Source organism: Tiliqua scincoides, chromosome 4 (genome assembly GCF_035046505.1).
Source record: "Tiliqua scincoides isolate rTilSci1 chromosome 4, rTilSci1.hap2, whole genome shotgun sequence".
NCBI classification, from domain to species: Eukaryota; Metazoa; Chordata; class Lepidosauria; order Squamata; family Scincidae; genus Tiliqua; species Tiliqua scincoides.
Window position 1 is genome coordinate 173,461,796 of NC_089824.1, and position 22,716 is coordinate 173,484,511.

The window sequence follows — 22,716 nt, forward strand, 5'->3', positions numbered from 1 at the left end:
ATGGTGGACTAAAGTCTATCAGTGGTTAACCATGATGGCTACATTGAATCTCCAGATGCAAGGGCAGTATGTCACTGAGCCAGGGATAGATCCAGTGTTTGTGTTTGGGGGGAGCTCCAGAGCCCAGGTCAACCAGGCAGTTAGACCTGGGCTCACTGTTGAACTTTGGCCTCGTGGCTGAGGTTTGCTGGGTGGATAGACCTGGGCTGCTGCCCGGACTTGGAGCCCAGATTAATTAATTTTATCATATGAGGGGTGTCAAAAATTATGGGCCCTGAGTATCAAATGACCCAGCTACACCGCTGAGTCATGCTGGCCTATGAATTATATGGTCCTACTTTAGCACTGTGCAGGAGGTCCTACTGAAAGTCCAGACTTAGAACAAATAAGGGCTTATTATTTTCCCTGATTGGCACCCAACACTCCTGTGACTTGCTGACTTTGAGAGTCCTGTTTAGGCCACACTGTCTTCTTTTGGGCTGCCCTGTTTTCTTATACTTTTCTCGCAGTGACTGATTTATCCACTTCCTCCCATTTAGTGCCTTTGCTTTAATGTGGCAAAATGATACATTGCTGCCTCAACAAGCGTGACTTTTATGATGTGAAATCCATTGGAAATGACTGCACTGAAGAAAGGTGCTTATTTTACAGGCCAGGTTTCCATAATACATGCAACTTTATGCTAGCACTTTGTTCAGATATATTACGGCCATGAATACAGCTGACATCTCTTTCAAAGTCCTGGATGCCTAGGGTATGTGGCCCCTCCTCACACATAAGTCGTAGGTGTACGAGTGCAAAGAAGTTACACTTCTGTCTGCTCCTGCTGCAGTTTGTACTTTGGTGGTAGAGATAAGAAACACCTCTGTGCCTTCAGAGGAAAAAAGTATTATGCTTTCCTTTCCAGGCCAGAAATTTTAGAAATGAACTATACTATAATGGTGATAGGTGCTTCGGACTGAATTGATGGTTGTAGTCAGATGTGTTTAAAAAAGATAAATGTGTGGGTTAATAATAATACTTGGCATTTGTACAGCGCTTTTTGAGTGTGCATTGTTTTGTGTACTCCTTACAACAATCATATACTGTAAAGTAATTATTATTAGTCCCTTGCTGCAGCTGGGGAGCTGAGGCCAAGAGGAGAGTGGCTTACCTAAGGGTCACTTACTGAGTTCGCAACAGAGGTGAGATCTGAGCAGGGAAAATTCTGATTCACAGTTCAACCTTGTAAAAAGTACCATACAAGTGGGCTCTGCTGGGTGGCCTCACCTGACCTCCCAGACATGACTGGAAGTACCTTCTGGTCATGTCCATAGGTCCTCTGATGGCCCAGACCCATGGATCTGTGAGTTTCAGTATCTACAGGGGGTCCAGGAACAGCCCCCCCCCCACTGATGGATACTAAGGTCCAACTGTATAAATTCAAAGTTAGGCCTTGTTTAGACATATCTAGCCTTATTAAAAACAAAATCAGATCACTGGGAAATAGCCAGATGCAATGGGAACTCATTTAACAGCTTTAGGAAAGGATTTGGATGGATTTTGTGAGAGGGGGAGGGAGAGACTATTTAGTATCAGTAGAAGAAACCAGAGGGCCAAGCCAGAAATGTGCAACATCAAGCTGATCAATAATTTGGTTGGGATATGCTGTCATTCAATTCTCCTGCTGCAATCCTATAAGCACTTTGCTGGGAGTAAGCCCTGTTGAACACATTGGAACTCCTTTCTGAATACACTTGCATTGAATTGCACTGCTAGTCAGTTATATGATTCTTAGGTGATTGATTAATTGATCTTTTAATCATGTGGATGAGTTAAAACAACAGGCCTAAACCATAATTTTTTTGTTTTATGTTTTTGTTTTGATGAATATATTTGTTGCACCCAGCATAATCTTAGAAAAGTCATTCCCTCTTACACCACAGAAAGTTGAAATGAAAGTTGCCGTCTAAAATGATCAGACAAAATCATTCAGAAGCTTTATGAAACAAAAAGATTTTCAACACAACCATTTATTATGGTTAATATGAATATTTAAAAACAGGAAAACAGACAGCCTGGTGCATCTTCCTGAGAAGAAAATTCCACAGATATGGCACTGCCTTTCTCTGGTACCTGCCAAAGATAGCTTAGTTCAAGATATGCCTGGAAGTCAGCCCTCTGAAGGAATCAAGAAAGTTCACATGCTCATCCAAGTCCTACTGAGGTACTTGGGTGTGTTCATTGCTGAGAACATACATTCCTATCCAGGGCTATGACCGATTGCCTGAAACCACTTGCAACTGACCAGTGCTGGATTGGGAAGCACTGTGGTTTTCTTTGAATTAACGAAGTTCCTTATTTGGTGCTCGAAAAAAGCAAATTCCCCACTGTCATATGACTTCTCTTTCTTTTTATAACCACATACACAGTAACTAATTTACTAACAGCATCTCAAAGTATTTTCCCATCTTCTGTGGGAACACAGAAGCACATAGCTTGCACTCTGTGTGTTGATGCCACAGCACTTGTGATGTTCAACAGGTGAGGTACTGCTGCTGCTCAGATTGGAATAAACAGCTTTCCTCTTCTGAGCAACTATTTCGATACATTCACAGCCCAATCCTAACCTGCACTGGAACAGGCAGGTCGACTGGCTTGCACTGTATCCGGCTCAGGATTAGAGGTAGATGTGGGGCAACTCGGCTCAAGGGGATATTTTTCCTCTTACCCTGAGCACCTCTCCAGCCACTGCAATGGAGCTTCTTGGATCTGTGCCAGCTAAATTGCTGGCACAGTTCTGAGCACCCCAGAGTTAGGCCAGGTTGCTCAGGAGGGGGCTTAAGATCTGGCCTAAGTGCCGGAGGCCTGTCCCACCCCCTTCTGGGCCCACCCTGCCCACCTGCCACTCCCTCACCCCAGACCAGAGCTGGAACCCCTGAAATGCTATCCCCTAACCTCAGTGCCAGTGGTCCACATCTGCTGCAAACTTACCCCACCTGCCTACCCACCCACCGCATGTCCCTGGTGTGCATCCTTATGCTAGCCTCTCCAATTCCCGCTGTGGCGTGAACGTGCTTTATGGCTTATTCACATCACTCGGAATCTCTTGTGCTGCCTTAAGTGCAATCTAGAATTGTGCTCTCAGAGTGGCTGCAAGCTCCATTTCTATTAGTCTAATAATGACATCTCTGAACTATTTTGTTTTGAGGTTTGCTTCAACAGATAGAAAGTGTTAATGGAGAGGAACAGGAATATTTTACAATATTCCTCTTGGAGGAAAGCTGCCATGGTCCTAGTCTGTTTATTGGGTCCTAGGAATAGGTTGGGTAGCTAGAGTTTATTTATTTATTAGTAGAATTTATATCCCGCCTTTCCACTCCAGAAAGGAGCACTCAATAGTTTCAGACCGTATGACTATTGCATATATAGTGTGTGTTCTAATTTTGTACTGGGCATAGAATTTAGTTTCTTGTGAATTTATTATCAACTTTGCGGCTGGTGAAGATCAACTTGAAAAAAAAATAGGCAATGTATGGTGGAATCTCGGAAGCTGGCAAAGAACTAAGAAGAATTTCCCACCTATCAAGTGTGAAACTTCAGTGTCCTTCCCCCTTAACTCACCCTGTGACTTAACAGAACTGGAGTACATTATGCAGAACAAGTAAATATTCTTACTTACTTTGCTTACTTTATGCAGGTTGTAGATTCATATTGCTGTCCCTGCACAGCCCTGACTATAGAAAATGGGACTTCCCGTTCACTGAAAACTGTTTAGCCAGGTGTGCTTTTCAGTTCTCTGTTATGGGAGACAAGCACTAAGCAACCACCTTTTCCTTGATGCTGCACCACATTTTTTTTGTTTGCTTAGTTTTTTTTACCATTCAGGCTATCAAACATATATGAAAGTGCCCTATACTGAGTTAGACCAGGTCTAACTATTTCAGTATTGCCTACCCTAACTGGAAATGGAGCTCTAGGGTTTTCACAAGTCTTTCTCAATTATGTAAATGTATTCAAATTTTAAATGCAAATTACTTCTTTTTTCCTGACCCCAACACAGTGTCAGAGAGATGATATGACCCTCCTGCCAAAACACTTGGACACCCCTGCTATAGTCCTTTCACTGCAGGGTAAACTAATTCTTCTCTAGAGGATGGGATCATATTGCTTTATATGCAGAAAGTGCCAGTTTCTATCCCTGGCATCTCCAGGTAGAACTGGGAAAGACTTGTGAAAACCCTAGAGAGCCACTGTCAGTTGGTGTAGATCAGGGGTGCTCACACTTTTTTGACTCGAGAGCTACTTTGAAACCCAGCAAGGCCCAGAGATCTACCAGAGTTTTTTTACAATGTTCGAGCCATCATAACATATAGCATTTATGTGTACAATGTATGTTGGTGTACCTTGCATAACTGCATGAGCCAATATTGCACAACACAACATAATTAACTATAAACATTTTTTGTAATTACTTGAGTTTACTTGATGACTTGCACTGAAGTGAATCAGCCAAGGATGCATAGTCCGGACAGTAGCTGCTGACAGCTAGCCTCAAGCACACTTCCAAATGTTCATCAGTCATGGTGGAACAGTACTTGGACTTAATGATCTTCTTGTAGGAAAAGGCTGACTCACATAAATAAGTGGAGCCCTTCCTGCCTCAGGTGCTCTTATATCCCTGAGGGTCCTATTGTCTTCAAGTGGCTGCAGCTGTGCAGCACACTCTGCTGGATGCCCAGGCCTTACCCTTAAAGGGGCCACTGCTGACACCACAGCCTACCTCCTAACCAGATCTTCCTTGATTCCAATACAAGTGGGCGGGGGGGGGGAAGCAGATCTCTATACAGACCAGTGCAAAAACAAGGGAAAGGTGTGGGGGAAGGAAGATCTCTATATAGACAACACAGCAAGACCAGTGCAAAACCCTTGCACACAGAACCAACAGATGGAAGTTGGGGGTGGGGGCAGATCTCCATACATACCAGTGCAAAAACAGGGGAAAGGTAAGTCATCCCCAGGAGAGTCAATGGGGCTCACTCCCAGGGATGCGTGGACTGGAGAGAAGCCTGCCAGCGGCTCCTCTCCATGTCTACTCACGAGTCAGCCCCAGTAGAGTCAATGGGGCTCACTCCCAGGGATGCGTGAACAGGAGCTCACTCCCAGGGATGCATAGACAGGAGCTCACTCCCAGGGCGGGGCTCACTCCCAGGGATGCATCACTCCCAGGGAGCTCACTCCCAGGGATGCGTGGACCAGAGAGAAGCCTGCGATCGACTCATTTTGCCTTGCGATCCACTGGTAGATTGCGATGGACTTATTGAGTACCCCTAGTGTAGATAATATTAAGCTAGGTAGAACAAGGGTCTGATGCAACGTAAGGATCTGATGCAAATATTCAGTTAGCTGTAGAGAGGAAAGGGTAGATCCATGCTGGAGGTGGGGCTGCGCTTGTGGAACTCAGTCTAATGAGAGATCTAACAAAATCTCTAGTTTAGGGCACAATTCAACTTTCCAGCACTGGCATAGCTGTGCAAGTGGAACATGTGCTGCATCCTGCATTTGGGGGGCAGTCACAGAGAGCTCTTCAAGATAAGGCAATACTTGTTCCCTTACCTCGGAGTTGCATTGCCCTTATGTCGGTGCTGGAAAGTGGGTTAGGATTGCGCCCTTAGTCTTCATATAAGGCACAAATCTGCCTTCTAAAAATTAAATAACAACTTCTCTTTTTTAATTTGTGTTAGTTTTAATTAATTTCTATAAGGCACACTGACACATCAGAATGGAGAGCTTTATATAAACTTAAATCATTAATATATATGTTTTGGATGAAATACTTGGTTCTTTCCTTTCAGTCATAAGCACAGTTTGGAATCACCCATTTACACACACACACACACCCCCCCCCCCTATATTTTATGGATTATTATTGTATGTTATGTGGTTGTTACCCACCTTGGATCCTTTTGTTGCAAAAGAGAAAGGCAAGATATCAATGTTTTAAAATAGATGAATAGGGGAACTGGTCTGGGACCACCTCAACTGAATGGTTATATGGTGTTAAGGGGTAACTACTCTGCATGGAGCATTCTCAAAATTCACCCTTTAGTTCACTTCTGAGCCTGCCAGATATTTCATGCATGACTTTGGGCAACCCACTTAGTTCTCCTGTTCTTCATCTTATCCATGTGTAAAACTGGACTGACAGCTATGCTCTTCCTTGGAATGGGGCCAGCAGGCTTAATTAGTGGGTTTGAAAGGTGCTCTCTAACTTGCCATCATTATAATGCAAAAAACAAAGGAAAGACTAAAATACCCACTTTTCTTTCAGCATAAATAAAGAACAATCAGACCAAAGCGCAGGGGGAGGGGGAGACTATCACATCACCTGCCTGTGAGCATGAATCTTAATGCATGGATGAAAGAGATGAGCTGGCATTTCATCATCAAAGCAACTGCCCTCATTCTTGCAAACTTGGGCCACATCCCATATTTAGAGGCACTAAAGAGCAAGTGGGTGGGGTGAAAAGGCCAGAATTCCCAAATGAGTGCCAGAAAGATAAAGGAGGAAATTGGGTTCAGATGTGTGATATGAAGCTGCTCCCTTTCAGGAACATCCCACCTCCATCAGCTGCAGGGGGGAAAAAACCAGGCAGATACAAAAAAAAAATGCATCAGCCACACTGGGCCAACAGGTAAACAAACAAGAAGAAGCAGCTGCCAAAGGGGCTGCACGGACATGTTTCGAGAGTGATTCATAGCCACACTGCCTGGTAGTCAGGAAATCCAAGGCACACCCAGTGAGACATACTTGCAGCCAGGCTCCCTGGGTGTCACAAGTCATGCCAGTTTCTCTGTCATCGTTGGTCAATGAACCCTTTGTGAAAAACTGCCAAGCTGTGTTTGGTAGCCATGACAGGCTGAAGCAGTGTGTCAGATGAACATGGGCTCTGTCATACTGAGCAAAGTGATGAGACTGTCCTGTGCCGGTTTGACTGCTGAGAAGCCCCAGAAGGGAAAAACACTGCAGAGCCAGTGCATTCTACATGGTGAAGCCAACAAAATGCACATTGACTCCAGTACTGAATGGCTTGAAATGCTGCGTCTCTTGTCAGGCCTTTCTGTTCCATTGTGGAATCACACTACAGTCAGCCCACACATTATGCACAACTAACGTGCTCAGCCCTGCTCAAAAAGACAGAGAAAAAGAACAGTGTAAATAGAGCAGGCAATTCCACATCATCATTCCACTTACTCTGTTTATGCCCAGCCTGAAATGGGAGAATGAAGCTGCTGCTCCCTTAGTCCTCCTATCCCCCTGTGTCTCTCAAACTCTGCTTTTACTTCTTAAAGAGACAGTAAAGGTATGTATTTGTTGACTATATGATATTTTGACTTTATGTGCTGACCTCAGAATAGGATGCAGTCTGACTATACTCTGAACTGTGCTGCCTGTGACATCAATAGTCATGGAACCAACCACATTCCTTCATTCTCCAGTTTCTTGCCATACCAGATGGTTTTTCATTAGAAAGCTACAATCAGTGAAGGTCAAATACAAAGCCATTGTTTTGAAGACAGCTTCAGTTGTGATTTTGTTGTGAGTTGTGGGCAGGAGGTCTGCTTTAGAGGGTAGAACCTCCATTTGCCTGAAGATAACATCCGAAGGTCACCAGTTCGAGGCCACCGGCACCATGAATGGTGAGACCTTAAAGCAGCTGACAAGCTGAGCGGAGTTATTCCACCTGCTTTTTGGTGTGAGCGAAGAAGCCTCTTGGCAGCCTCCATGTGAGAGAAGGAGCTGCTTGTCAGCTTGTGTGGGAGGAAACTGAAGGCCAGAATGTGATATAAGATCAGAAAGATCCATCTGAAATGTTGTGGTTCTTGAAAGACAGAACCTTCCTTCAATTGTAAAAATCCCTATGGGGATTTAGAACAGCCTGCCTATGTAAACCACCTTGAATTAAAGTCTGAGAAGAAATCTGACAACCAAGAAAGGCAGTATATAAATATTATTATTATTATTATTATTATTATTATTATTATTATTATTATTATTATTATTATACAGCTAAGTGCTACTCTAAAAATTAAGGACAGAATGCATCATGTGACTTCATGCCACAACATAAATCACTTTGAAAGTTAGCTCTGAATAGAAATCACATTGTGGCAAAATGCTGCCCAAATAGCACCATCATTTTGGACCATATTTACTATTCTCTAAACATGTATATTACAATATGCTAGAAGACTGCTCCTAAATTTATGCCCTTTTGCCACCCATCCTTTCAATTTTTTTCCTGTAGTTTGAAGTTTCAACTTCTTCCTGTGAAGAGGTTGATGTGTTAAGGTCCTTGCCACATGGCTAAGGAGCATGACCACATGGTCAGACTACTGTTCCAACCCTATCATTCTGTCTTTCATCACACATTTTCTGAGGTCCCAAGCAGTGATCTTATGACTCTGTATGTATTGAATGTGGAAGTTCCCACCACTGATAAATGCTGTGGATGTGACTTACTGATGTGATTTGATAACTTCTGGTATAATCTTATACTAGTGCAATCTTTTGACAGTGTTTACTGCCATTTTCATTGTATGGAACAGGTATCTGAGTAATAAGCAGGCAAGCAAGCCCTGTGCTCTTCCATGCCTCATTTTCCTAGAGTAAAACAAGCTTGAGGACAAGTAAAAAACGCTGCACTTGCATATATGAGGATGAAATTCACACAGGGGTTCTCAGCAGGAGAGGCAATGTAATAGATTTGGAGCACAAGCTAAAATATCTTTTTGTATACTTTATGTAATATTGCTTTTCTTTACTCAGGGCAAGGTCTGTTTTCTCTGTGTATGCATAATTTTCATTGTCATCTTGCTGCACAGTGTCACCTGCCAAACCAGATGGCAATCCAAAACACATACACTTCTCTGGGCAATTTGCTGAATGGTCCTCTGCTTACCGTTCCTTCCTCAGAGGCCTTTGCTGTATGGCAGGTTTTAAGAAGTTTGAAATTCCCAAGTTTTTTTTTCTTGTGTGCAAAGTATGGGCAGGTTTTTGAAACATGTCCTCATATGCAGTGCATTCCAGACTTCTTTTCACCATCTTGTACTAACCAGTACAATATACCAATGCTAAACAGAGCTGTGCTACTATTTCCAGAGTCTTGCAATGACGAGAGCACTAACCTAAAGTAAGGTTTGCAACCCCAGAGTTTTGCAAACAAACAACAAAGTTGTGTTCAACAAATATGACCCCCCTCCCTTTTATGTAGAGACCTTCCATTTGTTTTTCTGTGTTTTCTTGAACTGTCTTAGACTGCGTCCATTTCAATTATTTTCATTGTTTCTCCTCTGTAGTTCTTTGGTAGTACCCATAGTTGTTAACCTGCAGCTATTGTGGACACACTCTCCATTCCTTTAGTCATTCTTGATACCATTGAATAGAAGCAAGGATAGCCATCTGTAAAACACCATCATCTTGCCATTTGATAGCAGTCTTTCTATTGCTACCTTTCAAAAACTACTTTAATCCGTGATGAGCCCCTTTATGGTAGACCAGCCCTAACCCTACATTTCTTCAATTGACTTTGAAGAATGTCACATAGAATTGAATCAAAAGCTTTGCAGTAACATCCACTACCAAACATGAAAAGTAGGCAGCTCCATGTCAACTGATAGTTAAGGCTCCATTTCTCTTTAGATGCTTTTCAGTTGTTTATGCCTTAATGACTTCTCACATTAGGGTGCAATCCTAACCCACTTTCCAGCAATGACATAAGGGCAATGCAGCTCCGAGGTAAGGGAACAAACATTCCCTTACTTTGAGGACACCTCTGTGAGTGCCACCCAACTGCAGCACACGTCCAATTGGCACAGCTATGCTAGTGGTGGAAAGTTTGTTAGGATTTGGGCCTTACTGCCTAGATATGTTTTTTCTCTCCCTTTTGACTTTTGGGATTGTGTTAACTCTTTCTTGATCCACTAGAACATCTCCTATATTGCATGACTTCTTAAAGAAGATGGCTATTAGGCCTGAGATTTCTGCAGTTCATTTACTCTTCGTGTTGTGGATCACTGAAAAAGCCTCTGATGCAGTGGTGTCGCTTAATGGGTTGCGGGGGGTGCAGGCCGCACTGAGTGACGCACCGGGGTGACATGCCCTGGGGATGATATGCTAAAATCGCTGCATTAGGAGCTACCCCATCATACCATACACCGTTGGATGTGGAATTCCCTGCGGAATGCAATGCAAAAAATAGAATTGAAATCGCTCATTTCCTTCAAAAGTTATGGCCAAAAACCCAGAAAGAAAAAATGCATGGAGCCCTATGGAAAATGAAAGTGAGCCATATCGTGCATTTACTCGTGAGTAGGCATACTTGCCATAGTTCGTTGGAAAGGGCAGGCTGAGAGGAATTCAACGACACCAGAATGGTCCTGATCCAATGAATGCAGCCCCCAAAAACACCCAAGAAGGAGGTCCCCCCTCCCAGCTGCGAGTCTATTGAGCCCTATGGAAAGCAAAGCAGCCTCGCATCGCGTTAACTCGCGAGTAGGCAGACGTGCCTTGGCTGGTGGTCAGGCCAAGCAAAGGGGAATGTGAGGACACCAGAATGGTCCAGATCCAATGGAACTGGAGCGCAACAAATGTTCCAGAAGGCATCCTTCCCCTCCCACTAAAAAGGAAAAGAAAGAGGCTTGAGCTGGTAAGGGGAAAGTTTTCTATTTTGCACTTGCAAAGCCAGGAGGGTCTTTATCTTGATATGCCTGAAATAGAAGAATTTTAAACTGGGCACTGGCGAGGGCTGGAAATCTCACTGATTCTTTTTTTTTGGGGGGGGGGGGGTTATTGCAGGCAGGCTACAGAGTAAGCTCCATTGACCACTATGGAAATTACTTCTGAGTAGCTATGCACAGGCTTGAGCTCACAGGCTGCAATTCTACCCACACTTTCCTGAGAGTAAGCCCCATTGACCACAATGGGACTTACTTCAGAGTAGATTCACTTGGTGGAACAGGACTAGCTCTCCCTTATTTATTTTTTTATTTTAATTTAATTATTTATAATTATTTATTTTAATTGGCTTGATGATGTCACTTCTGGCCATGACATCACTTCCAATGGGTCCTGGACAGACTGTCATTCTAAAAAGTGGGTCCCAGTGCTAAAAGTTTGAGAACTGCTGCAATAAGGTGTTAGTAAGTTGACACGGGGTACGTGTGTGTGGGACTCTACAAGTTTTCAAAATCACTAAAATCAGAATTTGGAGGAATAATCCCATCATGTTATACATCAATCAATGAGTAATTTCATGCAGAATGCAATGAAACAAACCATAGAATATCTGTGTTCTAACAAAAGGTACAGCCAAAAAATGAGTGGGGGTGGGGCGATGGTACATCACCACATCCACCACCGGGGCATTGCCCCACCCACTGTATGGGGTTATGCACAGGCCTCCTGCACCGGGTGATGCAAATCCTAGTGACACCACTGCTCTGATGTGAATCCATTCACAATATTCACAATTAAGTTTTTCCTTCTTTTCCAGCTCTTTGTTCCTCCACCATTGTTTATATTGATTTTGCTAATGTTCTCATCAGTGGCGTAACTAGAAGCCCAGTGTCTGGGGCAGTGACATCACATCACATGACACAGTAACACCACTTCTAGGTTCTAGGTTGCTGAGAAGGAGTCACTGGTGGCTTTGCGCTCCCTGTTCCTTCTCCTTTGGAGGCTCCCCTTTGAAGGGGTGCCCCTTTCAAAGGGGAGACTCCACAGGAGAATGAATGAGGTGCAAAGCTGCAACAGTGAGTGCTTCCTCATCTGGGAGAACAGTAAGTGGTGCCAGGCAGTCACTTCCTTCTCCCTGGAAGAGGTACTGGTGGCTTCGCACTCCCCTTAGCATAGAGCCCATGGCAGGTGACCCTCATGCTCCGCCTGAGTCATTCGTCTGATTGCCAACTATTTACCTTTCCTTTAAAAAGGGGGGAAGGATGTTGGAGCAAAAGAGCTATCTTTTCTGTGAAAAACATTTTCTTGATGAAAAATCAGTACTAAGTTGAATTGCTTGGCCTTTTTTTTTTGATTTGCTAATTTCAGACTTTCCACTGGCTATAACTTCAGTGTGATTTTGATTCACTTGCAATATGATCTATCAGCAACGGCTAGTCCCCACTTTGTACAGTCCATGGGCCTTCCGAACCCACTTTTGCCCGGCCCGCAGGTGCATGCATTTGCTCCCTGTTGCGTATACGCAATGGTGGGCAGAAATAGCTTTTAGAAGCGGTGGCACTGCACCCTCTGTCACCATTTGTTCTCATCGCTGTCGCTGGTGGAAGATGGAAAAGTATGGATGTCCACAATGCCAAAATTTTGTCTGCTCCTGAACTGGCTGCGAAGGACCAGCTTGGCTCCACTGTGCCCCCCCCCCCAAGCCCCTGCCTCCATTTCCTTTCCTTTTTTTTTTTCTTCCTAGAGTGATTTGTGGAGTATTTTTTTTTGCATTTGTTGACTTCAGCTGCTTTTTTTAAACCCCAGCGCCAGGCAACTTTTTCTATTATAGGTTGCAGACACTCCAAGTATCTCTTTGCTTGAAGGAAACTGAGTAATCAGCGCTCAGTGCCATTTCCTGTGGATGGGGCTGGAGGCAGAGCTTAAGTGGGGGGGGGGGGGGCCCGCAGAGCAGAAACTTGTCCGGCTGCAGGAGGGACAGGCGGAGCGGCGACGCGCGTTCTCGAGCTCGCACGTTCCTGGATGGGGGAAAGTTTCTGAAACAAAGAGGCAGGGCAAAGCCCATCGCAAACGGCTCGGAGTGGGCTGCAGCAGCCGTGGAGGGAGGGAGGGAGAGAGGGCTTTCCATGGGGAAGGCAATGTGATGACATTCCTCTTGTGGGAGCGCCGCTGAAGATTCACCCCGAAGTAAGTCCTCCCAAAGTGTGCGCCCATGTGCATGGGGGGTGGGTGCGCGCGATGGGCGAGTGGCTGCTCCTCCAGGTGGCTGGAGGAGAGGCTGGTCGCCCGGGCTCCCTCGGGCGAGGGGTTGAGGAAGCCTCTGGGCTGGCATGGCCGGCGCGGTGCGCCTTCCTCCTCCACCTCGGCGGCTGATTCACCCCCCCGGGGGGGTGGGGAGCGCCTGCCGGGCCGGCTGCTGAGCCCGCGTCTTCTTCAATGAGTCTCTCTCTTTCTCTCCGCGGCGACTCTGGCAGGGCTCAGTCCGATGTCCCAGGTGGGAAAGGAGCCGCCCAGCCGTTCTGATGCGCTCCACGGAGACCCCCAGGTGGATCCGCCGCCCTGCCCAGCCCCCTGCACAGGTAAGCGCAGCCGAAGCGCCCGGGCACGTCTGAAATACCACCCCCCCTTAGCCGATCCTTAAAAAAAAACACCCCATCGGTTCCACGCTGGGGATCTCGGCGTGTCTGGGTCGAGCCGCGGGCCTGATCCTCAGCTACTTTCAAGCCAGACAACTCCAGCAAGAAGAATCTGCCCCCTTCCCCCCTCCCCGCGGAGGACTTTTGCGTGTACGCAAACGCAAAACTTTTGCGTGTACGTAAACTTTTGCGTGTACGTGTGAAGCCTTCACGAAGCTCCCGTGAGCTCAGCCAGCTGGCCCACCCCGCGCGCGCCCACTTTACGCGCGGTCTGGCATGGCGGATCCAGAGCCCCATCCTGGGCAGGTCTACTCGGGAGTAAATCCCATTGCGGCCAATGGGGCTTACTCTCCAGTAAGTGCGGCCGGGTTTGTAGCCCCACTCTTCTCCCCCCCTCCCCGCGTGGTTCCCGAGAGAAGCGCGCCTCGAACGCTGTCCCGTCCGCAGTTGGTGGCACTTTTCCCAGCAACTTTTTCCTGCTGAGAAGCAGAGCTGGAGATGGGGGGCCTGGGCTGTGGGGCGCTGTGCCAGAGAGAGGCTCCCTCCCATCCCTCCTTTGTTGTGGGGCTTTTCTGGAGAGAGGGAGAGGGTCTCTCCTCCTCCAAGATGGAAACCCCCCCTTTCTTCTCTCCAAAGCCATTTTGCTGGCAGTTCTGCAGGACTTCAACACTTGGCAGAGAGAAGGGGGGCTTGGAGTTCTGGCTGTCCAAGTTTGGGGGGGGGTGGCTACTCACAAGGACACCTTTATGCCTGCAGACATCATGTATGGCTGGGCCTGGGCCAGCTTCTTGTGGGATTCTTCCTCCCCCTTTTTCTCCTCCCACCTCCCCCCCCCCACCCTCTGGGTCGTGATCATATTAAATTTAATAACATCCTCTAGCCCTGGCTGTAGCCAGGAAAGAGCGTTCTTCTTTGTTCCATCTAATCCTTTCAGCAGATCTAGCTCCAGGCTCTCAAAGTGGGGTGGGGGGAATGGGCTGTACTGTAGAGTGAGGAGGGTGCATTCCCCTGCTCGTGGAGCAGCCATGACAAGAAACTCAACCACATTCAGATTTGGAGCGCGATCCAGCGAGAGGGCCCTTCTTGGCACTGACCCTGGAAGCTGATGGAAAAAAGTGAGTTAAAGGAATGTGGGCTGAGCTTGGCCACATGGTGACTATCATCTTCACTGTACCATGTCCCAGGTGTTCAAGGATGTCATTTACAGACCCTACTGATAAGCTGATCTGTATCTTGCTGTATTGGCAGCCCTATCCTGTGCATGCCAGTTCAGAGTAAGTCCCATTGAGTACGTGTGTCTAAGATGGCAGCCCCAGGAATTGCTCATAGTACCTTCCGTAAGTGCTCCACATACATTATCTCAGTAGTCCATGCAAGAACCCCATGAAATACACCAGTCACTATTCCCATAATGCAAATGGTGGAGGTTGGCTAAAGCCCTCCCAGTGAGTTCATAGTGAGTGGAGATTAAAAATGGGAATTTTCGTTTACTCTTAACCATGACAGTACACGAGCTTCATAGTGATGCTTTACATACAATAGGCATAGAAAATTGGCAGCTTGCATTGAGATGGCCAGACTTGAACGTGTGGTAAGGTGATCAGAAGATTGGCTCAATCTGCATTTGCATGTGTTTTTGGTGTCTCTATGAGGACCAGTGCCCGTGACCGCTGAGCTTATGGCTACCCCACTTTATTCTTCCCTTCCATGCAAATGACAAACAGGTTGTCTGACTTTACCACATGAAGATGCTGATGGGGTTTTTTGCACACTGTCATGACAAGTTCTTCATGAGCTGCAAGCCACACATTAAGGGAGGAAAAGTGTTTGCTCCAGGCATGGTTGATGTGTGAGTTGGCTTTGAACTGTGCCCAAGGAAATAATACTCTAGGCTCTTCCACCACCATACTCCAGAGTCAAGGTATACTACAAAATGTTCTTATTTCAAGTGTATCATTGCAGTTCCATTGTGTTGCTTCGGTTAGTGTCCGTAGGATCTTCCCCATGCCTCCTCATTTGGTGTTTTCGACTGACGGTCGGAAGAGCACACAGCCCCACAACAAGCAGGTATGTTGGCAACATAGGAGAAGCTGTTCCACCTTTTTCTCCCAAAGTAGCATGGGTAGATAGCGCTGACCCTACGTTAGCTACATCAAGCTGCACTTCAGATGACCAAAGAGCATAGGCAAAATGCTCCAGAAATATTATGTGGCTTGTCGTACTGGAAGTGCATGAGATCACCAAAGAATCACTTGAAGGAAATAGTAACTTCCCCCCCCCCCCCCATTTGTTTGAGTCATGCATTTCATGACTAAGCAGGAGTTTGAGCCTTATATCTTCCCCATCAAGGCCTTGCACTCCATCCACTGGCTCTACTTTCACCACTAGTCCACCACTAGAATGAAATATTCTTTAATACTGGTGATTCTTTACCTAAGTAAGAAGTAGTAGTTGCTTGGAGCCAGAGCTGGCCAATCCATGACACCAACTGAAGTGGTTTCCTCAGGTAGCAGATTGGTAGGGGGTGCCCTTCTTTGCTGCCTCCACTGCTCCATCTTCTCCTTTCATCCACTGGATTTAGAAAATGAATAGGGGGGCAGATAGGAAGGAGGAACATGGAGGGGAAGAAAATGTTGAGTGGGAGGAGCAGAGGTTGGCACATAATTAGGTGAGGGGCAGCAGCATTTGGCATGGTGCTTCAAGCCTCAAGAGGTTGGTCTGGCCCTAGTTGGAGCTGTGTCTATGTACTCTGTGTTTTTAGAAAGGCAATTTTGTGTTGTGGTAACTAAATTCTGCTATAAGAAAAGCAGAGTTTTGTGACCTATGTAAATTATTCAGATTAAGCAAATCTGCATTTTTCTTTTGCATAGTTATACCTTTTTTATTTATTTTCATAATTCAATCTTCATAGTTCTGGAGAGGATAAGATTGCTACAATGGGAACTGAAACCCTGATCTCTGACCTTCGGGAAATTTCCAAACTCCTTTGGCTTCTAAGATTTCAACAGGCTTCACTTACACTTTCAACCATATCTTCACAATTATAAGGGCTAGACGTCTCCTTAAAAAAAAGCAAAAAAAAACCCGTCTCAGAAGGTGGAGATTCTTTGGGACACTCAGTTCTTTGGCTTCTTTGGAGCTCCATGAATCTGCAGTATTGTACTGTCTTGCTTATGGTGATCTCCAATTGTGGATAGCAATCCTGAAAAGAGGAATAAAGATTAATTAGCTACAGTCTCCTGAGCCCCTGTATGTTTAAAAATACACCAAGGGCCAAGTTTACCCTGATAGTACTTCTTTAATGAGGAAAAGCTGTGTCCAACAGTTTTGTTTGCTTTTTTAAGTATATATCCCGAGGCAGCTAACTGAATAGTCCTAAAACAATAAAGACATCAAAAGTCTTGGACATTAGAAGCCCAAGACAGAGGAAATCTCCCATGGAGAATCTCCTCACATCCCAGGAGGCTACTGCAGAGAAGGCCCTGTGTTATGTTCTTATGTGAACTACTTTGGTCGGATTTTTTTTTTTTTTTTTGGAAAAGCGGATTTTGTTTTGGGAAAGAGTCTAGAAATATGTTAAATAATTGGGATCAGAGAAGCAGTGTGTGTGTGTGTGTGTGGGGGGGGGGGTTCCTAATCTTTTCCCAACTGCTATTTCCCCAGCTGTAGTTGCTTCCAGAGGTTTACTCTCCTGTGTTCCAAATGTTTCTGCATTTAGGACTTCCTGAGATGGGGAGAGCTGCTGAGAGAGGATTTGGATTGGGGCAATGGCAGCCAGGCAGGCAGACAGGAAGGGATTTTGATTATTGTGCTGTGGTGGCTTTTGGTGTTCTTAAAAGTGGTTGGGGTTGCCTTAAGGGCATCCATGTGCAATATTTTCTGCAAGGCTATCATGCAGTGCATGCTTGCCAGAGAGTAAGCCCCATTGAATAAAGCTGTACTTAGCCTAGGGTTGACCTGCAAAGCCACATTCCTGTGTTCACTTACTTGGGAGTGAGTACAATCTACAGCAGGCATCTGCAGCAGGAAGTCCCACTGCCTGCTTAAGATTGCACTGGAAAGGCTCCTTCACAAGTTACCAAATTCTAACACAGAAAGCACTGAAATTAATGTGTGGAAGCCTTGTGTACATATATCCACTAAAATCATGGAAACCACACCTGGCAGATTCCTTTTTTCTTGCAGGGTCTGCAGTTTCTACTTTGCAGAATCATGGGCTGTAAACATGCCTGGCCTGTGGACTAATAACATAAGAATTGCTTTGCTGAATTAGGCCAAAGATCTACCTAGTCAAGCGTTCAGAGGAAGCCAGCTGCTCCTGAGGCAGAGAAATGTTATACAAAGTCATTTCCTGTTGTCTGTACCCACATTCTGATATTCAGAGTTTACTATCTCCATGCGTGAACATCCAGGGGGGGCCTAAGACCTCCTAGTTATTGAGGCTGCATACCGAGTACTATTCCTTCCCATACTAGTGATGAGCCAACCTCTGTTCTTCCTGCTCTCTGGCTTGGAAGAGGAAGTGTGAAGGAGAGTGCCATGCTTTGGCTCCACCCCCTTTTCCTATTCCAGGCCAGGATATAGGAGTTGGGGGAGGAAAGGGGCAGCGCTGGGTACCCTGAGGCTGCCTCTGTCAGCCCCATAGATGGGCTGACCCTACAGAGATCTATTTGCTATCATGTATTGTTGTTGTGTAAACATAGTATTCAATACAGTTTGAAGTCATGGGGTGCGTAACATTAGATTCAGTCTGTCTCCTCTGTGATGTGTATTGTTTGGTACATCATGTATCTTCATATAGCCTCCCCCCTTTCCTTTACTGAGCACACAAGCTTTACTCATGAATAGGAGCTGCCAGGACTATGACTTGAATCAGGACCACAGCACAGAAGTAGAGAGAGTATTCAACCTCTTCCCTCTGCACTGTATTTCTGCTGAAAATTGCCATTGCAAAGCAGCATTTTAACCCCCAATATGCCATTCATTACAATTTGGAAAATAATGATTTGCTACACTTGGGGAAATTACATTAAGGAGTTGCTTTGAAGCGAGATGAGAGCTAGAGCGATACCCTGAGATACTCATGTGCATGCTGTCAAACGGAAGTGAAACGGGTGATCAAATTAATGTGGTGGAAGTACACCAATCCCTTCAGCACAGGGAACCACCTGGTCCAGATTTTAGAGAGTACTTCAGAAAGTACTGCAGTACCTTAGAGAATACTGCAGAGATACTGCATTTGTGGCTTCCTTTCCAAAATGGTTGCTACAGCATAGCTAGTACATTACACCCTCCATTAACAGCTACATGCTGCAAAAGTTGGTTCAGTGCTGATAGTCCAGAGATCTAGTGTTATAAAGTCCTTTGTACAGTTAAGTGGAGGGTTCTGACTATTATGGAGAAATCGGTAGTATTTGCTCAGAGCTAGTAGTTGGAAGACTGCATTTTACATTATGTTGGAAGTGGTGGAGAAGGCGCACTGAAGTGGCTAAAAGCATTCAAGTCTCATCTTGGCTAATGAAAACACTTCCAGCTTCAGACCTCTCATCTGCAGTATTGGACAATGCCAACCTACCTCACAGGAGTGTTGTGAAGATTAATAAGATAAATGTATGTGAAACACTTGGAATGCTCAAAGCATTATATCAATATTGGGTCACTGTTGTGTTTTCCTCTTACAAGGCAACTCATTTCAGGGGTACATATTCCTCCATTAATCTTCTGCCCAAAAAAGTAGTAGTTTTGGCAGTAACTGCTATATTTGATTACAGCAGTGTCTAGCAATGAACTAGTCTTGTTGTGCAAGGCATTGCAGACACACAGAACAAAAGGGTGACTGATTTGGAGAGCTATTACTGTCTGCTGAGATCTGTACCAATATTGTTTGGAATGTTCCTTAATAAATGACAGCATTCAGCTAAGTATATGAAGGTTGGATGTTCCTGGCTGGGGTGTCTGGATCTCTAGCAAGCTGTAATCTTGAGGGCAAGGGATTCTACCATTCATTTTGAGTGTGCGTACCAAGATGGTGGCCATCACAATATCGCTTAAATGGTTCAGTTGAAACTGGAAGCGCATATTGTTTTGGCCTTTATAGGTACTTCTGCTCTGAAGAAGGGTCAAGAAGTGAAAGGAAGATGATTGCCCTTCAGGTTATTGTTTGTTATGGAATTTTCATGCAGGGATTAGAGTTTTTAGTCTGCAGCACACAGTGGCAACAACTGCTCCTTTGAGCCTTTTGATATGCCACCATCAGATGCCTAGTCCTACCTAGTGCTAATTTACTCACATTTGGAAACATCACACTTTCCAGTATGATCATCTCATGACAGTTCACTGGGGAAGCACACTTTAAGATTTAACATCCTTAGTTTGTTTCCTTGGGCTTAAATATGGGAACTTTACCCAAAGCAGCATGGTAATTAAAGGGCAGACTGAACTAGACGGAGGCCATAGGGAATTGATTGGCTCCAGTAGACACAGCCAGGAACTTGTTTGTATGTTCTCTCTATTCCTTTTCCTGTTTAGTAGACTTTACATTTCATTCTGTGTTGCGACAAAATCCTAGGACTACTTTCAGTAACTGAAATCAGCACTTTGATTGTCTTTGAATGGACTTCACGGTGTCTCTGAAACCATGCACAATAACCATTTGGTGAATTGGGAGAAGACACTCATTAAAACACTCTCTTAGAGTGGTATTTTGGGCAGAGGATACATTTTTTTCCCCTTGTAGCCATGGAAGCTGGATGACATTTTGATGCAAAGCTCAGCAAGCAGGCACAAGTAGACCAAATTGTGGTCCCATAAGTGTGACATATGGATCATTTCTTCTTGCTTTCCTTGAGCTCTGCTACATGCACCCTGTATTATTGTTTTTCTCTTCCTTCCAGTGCTCCGCTTCCCTTCACTTTTTCTGTGAAGCTCAAAAGACTCAGTGGTCACATGCTTTCCCAGGAAGCCGGGGGGGGGGGGGGAGAGGAATCTTTGCCCATGAACTGTCTTCCACGGTTGCTTACTTCTCCTACATTCTTATTTTGCTACCCCAGCCAAGGACTTTATGACTTCCTCACTTTGCACTAGTAGAGAAGGGAGCAAGGAGTGCTGTCTTGTTCAGTCATACACAGCAGCTTTCTAACAGTTCCTTGCGAGTTTGCCCTGAGGTATAATGTGGGGTTGAAAGCCATTCTGTGTCCAGATCCTAACTTAGCTGTGCTGTGTAGCCCACCCAATCCCATGGATGGTTCCAAACAATGCATCTTTCACAAGAGAACTCAGCTGAAGCTTTGCCCAGAGTCCACTTTATCCAGCCAAACAGAGTGCTGATGTGGCCTCCAATCAGTCCATTGTTCTGCCTAAACGCACAGCCCTTTCCATATAGAGACCTTTCCATTTATATTTTAAAGCCATAATTTTCAGCCTAAACCTATTCAGCACTGGCACAATGCAACCATGCAGCCTATGCCGTGTCCAGTACTGAAACTGGGCAGGCTGGAGGTCTCCTTGGGATCATCCAGCCTGCCCAGTGGAGCAGAATGGCAAAATTGCAGGTGAAAGTCTGAAAAACTCCATGTAGAGCTTCCAGGCCTGAGACAGTTAGGATACAGTGGAGACCTCTCTGTTCACCTTGCCTCCTCCCCGAAACACATCCCCCCCCCACTCATCGACCACCCACTGCAGCACTTACTACCCCAGTGGCTCTTGGGCTGGGTTCAATGTTGGCAACATAGCAACTCATCACAAATGTGCTTTATGGCATGTTTGCACTGGTACAGTGCCACAAGAGGATTGAGCCATTAATTTATTGTTTATTTTCTTCTAAAGATGGTCAACATTTAGGACTCTTGGCATCTGATTCTGTGCCTGATAAAAATGGATGTGAAGCACAGAAGATGGTGAAAGACAAGCTGAGGTCCCCCCCCCCCCCCACACACACAAAATGTGCTTCCCCTTGTTTTGGAGATGTGGTACCTTCCTGACAGCCTTTCTTTGGTAGAGGTGGTGCACCAGTACAATCTGGGCTTTACCCCTTATGCAGGAAAGGATGTGTGTAGGAGCAGCTTTTCAGATTGTGAGTCCTTTTGGGACAGGCAGCTATTTAGTTGTTCAATTTTTCTCTGTAAATGGCTTTGTGAACTTTTTTTTTTAAGTAGTACAGTATATAAATATTCTTAATAATATGGCAATAGCTGCAACCTATCCTTGGTGCAGGTGAGGACTGAGATGAGAAGGAAAAATCTTGGCACTGAGTAGTTCTTGCTGCAGATGCTTTCCATGAGAACTTTCTACAAGAACCATTTATAACTTAGTGAGGGTATAAAGTGCAACGATTAATCTTTGGCTTCCCCATTTTAGATGTTTTTTGGATAAAAGGGAATGGGGGAACCTTGCTTAAGAATGTGCAAGGCTGCTATTAGCCATCAATGGTAAGTGGTTTGATTTATGGACCATTGCTTACTCCTGACTTTGTTCCTCAGGCGTGTCCAAATCCACAATAAACTTGTCTCGGCAGTGGCGTCACTAGGGTTTGCGTCACCCGGTGCAGGAGGCCAGCATGTCACTCCCCTGCAGTGGGTGGGGCAACACTCCAGGTGGTGGGCATGGTGATCTACCATCGCCCCGCCCCACTGGTTTTTTGGCTGTAACTTTTGACAGAATAAAGACATGTCAATGCAGTTTGTTTCATCGCATTCTACATGAAATTATACATTGATTGATATATAACATGATGGTATTATTTTTGCAAACAGTGATTTTGGTCACTAGTGGTGTCACCTTCCCCCCCTCCCCCGGGTGTCAACTTACTAACACCCTATTGGAGCAGTTCTTGAAATTTTAGCACTGGAACCCACGTTTTAGAATGACAATCTGTCCAGGACCCATCATAAAGCAAATTAAAATAATTATAAATAAAGTAAAATAAATAAAGGAAAGCCAGCTCTGTTCCACCAAGTGAATTTTCTCTGTAGCCTGCTTTCAATAACACCCCCCCCCCCAAAAAAAGCATCAGTAAGATTTTCACCCCTATCCAATACCCAGTTCAATTTCATAAGAACATAAGAACATAAGAACAGCCCCACTGGATCAGGCCATAGGCCCATCTAGTCCAGCTTCCTGTATCTCACAGCGGCCCACCAAATGCCCCAGGGAGCACACCAGATAACAAGAGACCTCTTCCTGGTGCTCTCCCCTACATCTGGCATTCTGACTTAACCCATTCCTAAAATCAGGAGGTTGCGCATACACATCATGGCTTGTACCCCATAATGGATTTTTCCTCCAGAAACTCGTCCAATCCACTTTTAAAGGCGTCTAGGCTAGACGCCAGCACCACATCCTGTGGCAAGGAGTTCCACAGACTGA

At 45.2% G+C, this 22,716-nt stretch overlaps 1 protein-coding gene across 1 annotated transcript in view; it reads left to right on the forward strand.

Annotated features, from left to right (window-relative positions):
* The first annotated feature begins 12,844 nt into the window (after positions 1-12,844).
* MDFI (MyoD family inhibitor) overlaps positions 12,845-22,716 on the forward strand; it is a 52,197-nt gene continuing 42,325 nt past the window's right edge. Inside the window, exons 1-2 of the mRNA XM_066626172.1 lie at positions 12,845-12,904; positions 13,192-13,296. Coding sequence (XP_066482269.1) covers positions 13,203-13,296 — 94 coding nt within the window. The 5' untranslated portion in view covers positions 12,845-12,904; positions 13,192-13,202. The remainder of the gene's footprint in view (positions 12,905-13,191; positions 13,297-22,716) is intronic.